The following is a 10,238-nucleotide window of genomic DNA, read 5'->3' as shown; positions in this document are numbered from 1 at the left end:
ACATATGCTTGCATGCAACCTGGTCAGTCTGTGCTTTGGCTGTTGTGCTGTCACTACAGATAGACGAAGGAACAGTTAATGCATGCACCAAATATGCATCCTCTGTGAACTTGAACAGTGATTCGCTGCGATCTGATAGTCTAAAATAGTAGCGTTTTTTTTTTTTTTTTTTTTCGCAACAGTCATTTTCCGGAACTTCCCTCACTTAATTGCCACCTTCATAGGTGCAAATATCGAGGGTGCAATTGGTCCTATTTGAAGCTGCCCGATTCCTAATGACAAAAATTTGCAACTGCAGGCAAAAAATCGCCCACTACTGCATCTCTATTTAACACATAAATGAAAATATTGAACGATCGCCACATACCACGTGTCCAGTAAGTACGAGTAAAAAAAAGCAGAAATTCAGATTCTGTTTCTCCTAAAAAAAAAAAAAAAAAGATCCTTAAAAGATTAGAGATTGATTTTATAGTTTTGTATATATAGAGTTGCGAACATTTTGGGTTTTGATTAACGAAAGTTCTTCTTAACATTCACGTACAAAGCCAACTGAAAGCCTGTTGTTCCGTTTAACCAGCAATTCTGTTTATGGAGATTCAACTGTATTTTTGAAAATTCAGCCACTTATGTTTTCATCTGACTACATACATATATATGACTTCTGCATGGCAATCTTGCTTGCGACACAGCTCACTCTTTCTGTTTATTATGGCTACCTACTGAACATTTAGCTGCATTCTTTTATATATATGTCCATAAATGTTCAGTAGGTACTACTGAACATTTAGCTGCATTCTTTATATATATATATATATATATATAAAAGAATGCAGCTAAATGTTCAGTAGGTAGCCATAATAAACAGAAAGAGTGAGCTGTGTCACAAGCAAGATTGCCATGCAGAAGTCATATATATGTATGTAGTCAGATGAAAACATAAGTGGCTGAATTTTCAAAAATACAGTTGAATCTCCATAAACAGAATTGCTGGTTAAACGGAACAACAGGCTTTCCATTGGCTGCATAAGGTTTGCATAAGGCGAATTGAAAATGCCAGATATATATATATCTGGCATTTTCAATTTGCCTTATGCAAACCTTATACCTTTTTATTGTTGGGAAATTGCAGTAGTCTAACCATTGGAGAGTCAGTGACTTTGTGGTGACACTGCTGTGAAGCCTATGAAACTGCTGTATATGTATGAGCTATTTGGTTAAGCAAATGCACACCATAATTTATTGGCAAGCATGCGTAAGCGGCTGTAAGCCGCGCAGTGCTTCATTAATGGTCAATTTGTTATATTGGACATTAGCATGCTGCATTGAAAAGCCATTTGTCCACTTGCTGACCACACATAAAACATTTCATTCTGTTAATTCTGAAATGAGCAAGTTCAAGTTCAGTCAGCATTGTCTTTCTTTGATGTTCAATTCAGTGCTGCCCAAATTCTTCCACCGTGCAACTATCACGATACAACCACCCTTTCAGCTTGATCTCCATGATGCCTGAAACACTTCATGATAACCTGAATGAAGCTTGTCAAGGTTTTATTTGCAGTTTAATGTGTTAGCAATGAAGCTCATGTGCACTGTGTTGACAATGGTTGTGTGACATTTTCTTTCGTTCATAATTAGTACGTAATGATTAACTAACTTTTTAATTATACTTCGTATATTTCAACATTAGTTTATAGAACACATTTGACATTTTAATTGTTTGTGGCATGCTATCTTTTGTGACATTTTTTTCCGCGTTTACGAAAAAGGCAGCAAAAAAAAAATATATATATGTAATGAACTTGAGCCATGTCACAAGGTAAACGGAACAAGTGTTTAATTTCAACAATTTCGACTGGTGGACCGGCCTTCATCAGGGTTAAAAAAAAAATTAGAAGATGCTTAAGCTTCGCTTTTAAGAGTGGAACGCGATAGCGTTATCGGGCCACGTTCGCATCACATTTTTCTTTGAGTGGGCTTCACTGCAATACAGGACGTAGGAAAGCCAGCTTACAAGGACCAAGCTTATACCGATCCCCTTAAAGTCGGCTTCACTGTTTAAAAAATGCATTGCTGGGAAGGCTGTTTCCTGGGGCAATTTAAGCCCTCTTATATTAAAATGTGAAGGCCTTAGGACCTTTTTTTATTATTTTATTAATTGTTTGCTATTGCCCCGACGCGCGCGCACGTGTCCAAAACGCATTAGGCAGGCCAAGTCCCAATTTGACCTGCCGAGGATACGAGCGCCATCTGGATAAGATTTTCGCAAGTAGCCTACTCGAGCGCGCCGCTGTTGGTATGGTAGAAATGGTGGAAAAGGGGTTCGGAGTTTCCTCGTAACAGAACTATGTTTTCTTGCACATTCAAATAACAGTCCAATGCCACCATGTCTGTAGGTTGTGGTTAAGTTGTACTTTGCCATTTCTCTGACGAATTTCACTGTGAGAAATTCAATTTTTGCTCACTAACACGTTGCGCCACGTGGAGGGCCTGCGCGGTCGGTGTGGTCCGGGATGATTTTCTCCACCACAGACGCCGACATCCACGCCGACGCCGGATTTTCTGCGACACGGGGCCCTTAACGCTGTTGCGTTAAAAGTCGCAGTTTCACTCGAAAGGCGAAGCATCGATTGTGATATCAAATTAGTAGACAGCTATACGAAGTAAGGAACTAAATTAACAAGCATGGTGTCAGCGCACACAGGCGAACATCACACCCAATGACCGTGGACACGCTGTCAAAAGGGTGGCGTGAGGAAGCGCGTCAGCAGCAGCGAGCGAAATGACCTTTGTGCTGTCTATCGCTTCAACGCAAACTGATCGGCGAGAACCCAGCACGACGACAGCAAAAATCTTCCTGAAGTGTGTGTAATTGCTATCGCAATAAATATGACACATCGGCACGGGTAGTGAAGACAGTAGACAGCGTGTCTGGTCGTCCTTGCGTACATCAAACCAGAAGGGACAGTGGTGACAGTGATTGACTCTTTCTAGGCGCTTTGACAGATTTACAGCAGCCTTACTGGCAACGGTGCAGGGCAAGAGGTAGGTGGAGTCATATGTAGGGCAAGGAGGCCAGTAAAAAAAAAAAAAAAAATTCACCGACGATTACGATATTCCCTAATGCAAATTTTGAGCGCAGCTGTTTAGGTGTTTTGAATTCACGATATATTGTGGTAAAACATTTAATTCTCAACGACCGGGTCCTCTCGGCGTCGGCGCTGAGCTCGGGCGGCTCGTTTAGCAGCAGCGCCAGACGAAGCATTTCCACCGGTTGCATCGCTCATTGTGCAGAAAGAAAGCGTGAACACGGGAACACGTTGCACGCGTGGAGCGCATTCTCTGGCGGTGCACGCGAATTAGTGCATGCGCACTTGGTCCGAAGCCAGCGCTTTGTTTCCATAGCGCTCGCCGCATGCCTGGTCGCCGCCGTGGAGCATGTCTCGTGCGGCTAGAGTGACCTAGAATACTGGGAGTGTGCAAAGCGCCGCGCGAATGCATGGGAGAAGCGAGGACCTTTTCTTGGGAACTCCCGCGCCGCAGCGCGGGAGTTCGCAGCGCGGGAGTTCCCAAGTTCTCCGCTGCGGAAGCCGCGCCAAGGTGGCGAGCGTCTGCTACGAGCCTGATATTTTGGTTGTGATTAGCCAACATCGCAATAATTTGGGATATATTAAGTACCACGTCACCACAAGGTAATACCGCAGTGACTCACTGCACAGACAACGCGTTTGCCGGCTGTGAATACGGGTATTTTGTCTATATCCATCTAGCTCGCTTACGCGGCTGTTTGACTAACGCATTCCGCGCGCTTACTTCATTTAGTTAGTAATGCGTGGAATGAGCAACCTGAACGTGCTGCAGAAGAGAATAAGCTGAAGATCACAATGATAACCAGTTAGGAGAACGTAGCACATGTGGCTAGCTCATGCTAACGCTTTTACACCCTATCATTTCCTTTCTTTTATTTAATGCATTCGATTTGTTTTACAAGACTGCCTCCCGCGCTCTGCTGTTTCTTTATTAAGGCGAAATCCTTAACTGGCTCTTGGGAACCGGAATGTGTCCGTCGGCGGGACCACGGTACCAAAAATAAATGCAAACTGCCAAACTCTCGCGTCTCGTTCACTTGGTATACAGGGTGTTTCATTTTAGCTGCACCATATATATTTTTTTTAATTTGCTGTGGCAGATCGCACACTTATAATCCTTGATCTGAACTACTTGATGAGGTGGCCATTACTTCCACAAGAAATCAAAACGCCTAAATAAATAATTAACATAATTACGCTAATTAAGTTTTTAATTAATTATTTTACGGCACATCTTTCAAGGTGTATCCACTTGAAACAAATTCTCAGGACTGAACCAGTTTCGAGATATTAATTTTCAGAGTGTCCGACGAAATGCATGGGCGTTCCAGTTAACTTTTGTGCTTCAATGCATAAAACAGCGTTTTCCTCAAAAATTTAACTAGAACGCCCATGCATATCGTCGGACACCTTGAAAATTGATATCTCGAAACTGGTTCAGTCCACAGAATTAGTTCCCAGTTCCAATTCGTTCCAAACATCGTCACGCGCCATGAATGCTTGTTAGTTTACGTAAAAAATCGCACGTTAATAATAACTATCATATGACAAGTTACAAGTTGGTAATCATAGGTGGAAAGTTTTAATTTTTTCCGGGGGGGGGGGGGGCTGACTAGCTTTATATATATATATATATATATATATATATATATATATATATATATATATATATATATCATAAGAAGCCATGGAGGCAGGAAACAAAACAGGAGAGACCCTGACGTCACTTTTTGAAGCCGGAAGTGCAGCCATGTTGGTGTGCCACCTCTCTTTGCGCCTCCAATCAGGTCGCCGAAGCAGATGGGCGCGAACTTTGAACTTGTATTGTTACGAGCCGCCGGAAGATTGTGCTCCTGACGCGCGTCAAAACAAAGCCTACAAAACTTCTGTAGCAGTTTTAGGGAAGCAGACGCGCTCCTGTGTTTTTCCGTGGCACGTTGAAGAAGACAACGAAGACCCGCGTCGTGATTGCTTGGGTGTATCTGTCGCTGGCTGACACTCACACTCACAGACCAAAAACAACTTTCAAAACTTTCAAGCTTACGCACCACACTCCAAAGTCAGCTTTTCTCGCGAACAAAAGGTGCTGCGGGAAAGACACCGGCGGAAAAATCTTATCTCACTTTTCCAGCGCGGTTGCCATGGCAACGTTGACATTTGGGGTACCCGTCCCAGTGTTCCTTTGCGAAAAACAGCACGTGACCTCCGCCACACCTTCTCGAATACGTTCGTGCTGGCCAGGGAGCCAGGGCCTCTCCTGAGGTTTCCTTCCTCCATGTAAGAAGCCAACAAACAGTGACAACAAGGACAAGGTTTGTGAGTGGTGGCGCTGGCTAACACTCCCAGGGTTAAGTCTAGTTGTAAGACATAAATACCCGAGAAAGTGGACTGGAAACCGGCGCCGCGGTAGTTCAATGGTGAGAGCATCGCACGTGTAATGTGAAGATTCTTCGCATTACGCGTGCGCGTGCATTACGCGTGCGATATATATATATATATATATATATATATATATATATATATATATATATATATATATATATTGTGAAAATGAAGTGAACTTGGCCTCGGGCGCTAGGAGGAGGAAGACGACGAGGCAGAAAATAGAACAGCCGGCCCAGACCACTCCTGTGGTCTGGGCCGGCTGGAAATCCCGCAGGAGTGTCATTATGCAGGCAGTGTCAGGCTCTGCTCTAACCAATTGTTTGGAATACAGACATCTTCTATACCCTTGGCACAGAGACTTTTGCCAAAGCCGGAAAATTGAAGTGGCCATCACGAGGCTGCGCTGCCGTATCCCTACGTTAAACTTTTACTTACACAGGTCTGGTCTGGTCCCCTCACCATTATGCTCATTCTGTGGCGAAGCGGAGACAATAGACCATTTCTTGGTGTCTTGTCGGCGTTTTTCTGCAATAAGGAAAAGACTACTGGAAATCCCGCTTCGAAATATTGGCCTAGATTTATCGGAACCTGTAATTCTATCTTTTGGAGCCTCTATTATTGGGTTCAGCCACAGAAATGCTTGCTTGGCAATCCAAAATTATCTCATAGAATCAAATCGATTACCATGCTAAACTTATTGTCACCTTGCCCACCATAGTTTTCTTTTATTCATTTTTTAAACCTATTATTATTTAGTTTTTTTTTTTTTTCTTGTTCTCGTCTCACAAAATCTTCCTTTCTAAACTCCAGTATTCCATTCGTTAATTCCCTTGTATTTATGCACCAAATATAACCACCCGATTCATGGCCAATCCCCCACTGTGGGTATGCGCCACAACCTCTCAGGTCAACAACAACAGCCGGCCCAGCAACGGGTGCTGCCTCGGTGTCTCCGGCCGTTATTGGGCATTACGATATACGTATACAGTATATTATAAGCGCGTGCGCTATACTGGTCGCTGGCCTACCGGCTCTCGGAACAATTTTGTCTGCTGCCTTGTGCTGTGGTCCAAGAACTCAGGTGAGAACATTCAAAGTTCTTTTGTTTTTCGGCAGACTGAAGGTGAGAGGGTGCAGTGTTGCTTTCTTGTTCAGAAACATCGCGTTAGTTGACCGAAAACGCGAGCACGTATGCCTAGGAATCAAAGGAACACACTTTTTTTAGTGTTTTGTGTTAAAAGAATTTCAGCCTGGCTATACTAATTAACCTCTAAGTTCTGTTGCAGCAACTGGCTTGCGTTTTACTGGCGTGGTTTAACAAGAACGCGGCAAACCTATATACACTATGACGCCTACGAAAAAAACAAGAAAAAGTTCCCCGATGATTACGATACTCCCTAATGCGAAATTTGAGCGCAGCTCTATACGTGTTTTTATTTCGCGATATATTGGCCGGCGCGGACAATCTGTCTCGTGCGGCTCGTTCCAAACAGAGTGAAGTGTGGCAAGACTGCCTCTGTAATCGGGAGATCGCGAGAGGCAGCGCATGGCTGACGCGTGGGCGTGATTCACAGCAGCGCTTTGGTGAACCACGGCCTCTCGATGAAACGCACGTCGCACGTCGTGCGCTTCATCGAGAGGACGTGGGTGAACATACGACGCGTAGAGTGCCTCGATGCGCGCGCCCCCGCGAAAGGAGTGGAGGCGAGCGAACGCATGGAGGCACCCTAACGACGCGCGCTGCTCTGGCGCCATCTAGTAGCCATCATCGCCATAGTCCGTCTTGCGCGGCACCACGCTTCTCACTCTCCCGCTTTCCTTCTCGGGCTATCTTCGCTCTCGCCGTCTTTCATCGCCCGCGGCGCTCCGCGTTCGCTCTCATCTTTCGCTGTGCTCGTTCGCTCGGTTACGAGGTACGACGCTCGCCGAAGGAGCGGGCGCCTAAGAGCTGCGCTCTAAAACAGGACACGCGCGTGTCCTGTGTGTTTTTTTTTTTTTTTTTTTTTGCTTTTGTGTCACCGTTCCCCTTGCGCTGCCGTCATATTAGGGAGGTTTAGAATATGGGTCTAGAGCTCAGGGTGCCCCAAAAAGCGATCGCTTTGCATTCGCGGTCTGCCTCGCCGGTGAGATGCTTCAGAATAGGATTCCCGGTTTGCGTTAGCGCAACGCGATTGCAGCGTTCTTCCTGCCCGCGGAAGGAAAATGAAAACATAATGTCAAAAAAAAAAACTTGAAATAATGCAATCCGTAATATGTTACAGGATAAAAAGTATACCTGAGGGTTTATTTTTTTAACGAGGAAGTGTAGACGCGTTTTTGAGATGTTCGCAGCGACGTTGAGACTGACGAAAAGCAGGTTTGGGGCGTTTGGGGCACCCACGCTATTTCTGAAGTTTAGGGTTCTATAGGGCATGCGAAAACCCAATTCAAAAGATATCGTTTGGGTTCTGCACATGCGCTTTGGCGAGACGCTAATCGTCAGGATCCCCTATTTTAAAGGTCCTCTATTCTAAAACAGCCTATTGATCTTGAACCAATACGCTCACTTTATTCCCTATTTCAAATTTATGTGTAACCTGATATAACACATCAATATCTGCCGTGCAGTCAGTTTTTTTGGTAGCTTCAATGACAGACAGACAGACAAAGAACTTTTATTCAGGTCCTGAGGAACTGCGTTGGGGACGCCCCCTTTCAGGGGGCGGTCACAAAAGACGACTCGACCTTTCATTTCGAACGCGATTTTGTACAGCGCATAACATTTAGAAGACTGTGTCTATTTCCCAGTGACACAAATGTGTCGCTGGGTATCCTGACAACACCACCATGCTCTGCATTCCGTATCACCCGCCGCGGTGGCTAATTAGTGGCTATGGTGTTGCGCGGCTATAGCACGAGGTCGCGGGATCAAATCCCGGCCGCGGCGGCCGCATTTCGATGGGGGCGAAATGGAAAAAACGCCCGTGTCTCGTGCATTGAGGGCACGTTAACGATCCCCTGGTGGTCAAAATTAATCCGGAGTCCCCCACTAGAGCGTGCCTCATACTCAAGTCGTGGTTTTGGCACGTAAAACCCCAGAATTCAATTCACTCCGCATCAGTTCGCAACACGTCGCAAAAGCATTAGCATACCGTTCGCTCCAGAACAGTTAATTATATGATTCACAAGAACCATTCTCTAACAAACCTTTAATGCTTCGCATTACGTAGATGTCAACTGGAGTGGAGCCCGCTTAATTTTTCTTTTTTGCATTCACGTGGCCTGCAGTGTTTCAAACCTTTCAAACGCCAACGGCTGACAGCTGATCGAACTGATAGCGCTGGTAGCATGCCCTCACGGTGAAAGCGGAGGTAGAAAGGCTGCTCCCTATCGTATATTGAAGGTCCGCGCGAAATCACTGTGATTCAGCTCGATGGGAAGGCAACCAGACGATCGCGTGACAGCTGTTCCGAAGATAAAACTGCGGCTACTAGGATTCGCCCGCCAGTAGTGGCCAAAGAAACCATTCCGCTGTACAGTACCTATTCCAAGGGAGCTTCCGAGGCAGCGTTTCGTAAGTGTTTGAATATGTTGCAAGTACGGACTGGTGTGTCGCTTAATATCTCTTACAATTTGTCCTTGCTAAACGAATGAACGTAAAATGCACGATTAGATTTAACGTGCTTGTGAATCAATGGGCCCTTTCTTTTCCGAAATTGAAATATTTAGTTTTTGGCACGTAAAACCCCTTAAGTATTTTTTTTCGATATAATTTGATTGTACCAGACTTCGACCGCAAATGTTTAGGCTTGTCACATACGACAGCCGTTACTTAATTTCAAGTTTTCCTCTGGCACCACATTTCCGGCATGCCAAGTACAGATGTTAATTATAGGTAGCGTCAACTTGTGCAATTTAGTAAGGTCATGTCGGGTCATCGCCGAGTAACGAATGCATGACAAGTTTACACGGCGCCTGCGTACGCGATATGCCTTCTCGGACAGCTCTGCTGCTTTCCGGTCATCTCGGGCCAAACATTTTGTACCCAGGCACTGCGTTCCTAGCACTGTGGTCCACTATGTCCGCCCGGGCACCAGCAGGGAAGGCGTCCAAGTCTGCGAAGGGAAAGTCTCGATCGTCGCGGGCTGGACTACAGTTCCCGGTTGGCCGCATCCACCGCCTGATGAGCAAGGGCAACTACGCGGACCGCATAGGGGCCGGCGCCCCGGTCTACATGGCCGCTGTGCTGGAGTACCTGACCGCCGAAGTGCTCGAGCTGGCGGGTAACGCGGCTCGCGACAACCACAAGACGCGCATCACGCCACGCCATTTGCAGCTGGCAGTGCGCAATGACGAAGAGCTGAGCAAGTTGCTGTCGGGAGTCACTATATCCGAGGGCGGCGTGTTGCCCAACATTCCACAAGAGCTTCTCCCGAAGAAGTCCGGCGGAGGTCAGCATCAGCAGAATGGCCACAAAGGGGCCGATGCGGGCGGTGGAAGCCAGTCGTACTGAGGGCCCGGGTCTCGTCGGACGGTCCGTCAAACGGTACCGGCACTCAAAATAAAGTCTACTTCAAGCTTTTTTTCTTTTTTTTTTTTTCTTTACTAATGGGTTTCTGTTGAACCTGCAATTTCGCGTAAGTGGAAATGAACGTATGAGAGCTGTCGAGGTTTTCCTTCTCGGAAAGTGTCTTCATGCGGTTGGCATGCATTCTTTGAAAACTAACCCTCATTTCATGTCTAGCCGTTTTCGTTGGCCCATTCCAAAGATGGTGCAGTCTAAAATAA

General features: G+C 45.7%; 1 protein-coding gene across 1 annotated transcript; it reads left to right on the top strand.

Moving 5' to 3' along the window:
• Nucleotides 1–8,866: 8,866 nt before the first annotated feature.
• LOC119436972 (histone H2A-beta, sperm) lies at nt 8,867–10,033 on the top strand. Its single transcript, XM_037704023.2, has 2 exons — nt 8,867–9,024; nt 9,500–10,033. Exon 2 carries the CDS (start codon nt 9,529–9,531, stop codon nt 9,961–9,963), a length of 435 nt encoding a protein of 144 aa, XP_037559951.1. The 5' UTR covers nt 8,867–9,024; nt 9,500–9,528; the 3' UTR covers nt 9,964–10,033.
• Nucleotides 10,034–10,238: the final 205 nt, after the last annotated feature.

The sequence above is a fragment of the Dermacentor silvarum genome, chromosome 1, assembly GCF_013339745.2.
Source record: "Dermacentor silvarum isolate Dsil-2018 chromosome 1, BIME_Dsil_1.4, whole genome shotgun sequence".
In the NCBI taxonomy this organism is placed as follows: Eukaryota; Metazoa; Arthropoda; class Arachnida; order Ixodida; family Ixodidae; genus Dermacentor; species Dermacentor silvarum.
This window is presented reverse-complemented; position numbering and strand designations above follow the sequence as displayed.

Bases quoted from the DNA above. Each gene is read 5' to 3' on its own strand.
- LOC119436972 (XM_037704023.2), top strand. From the start codon at position 9,529: ATGTCCGCCCGGGCACCAGCAGGGAAGGCGTCCAAGTCTGCGAAGGGA.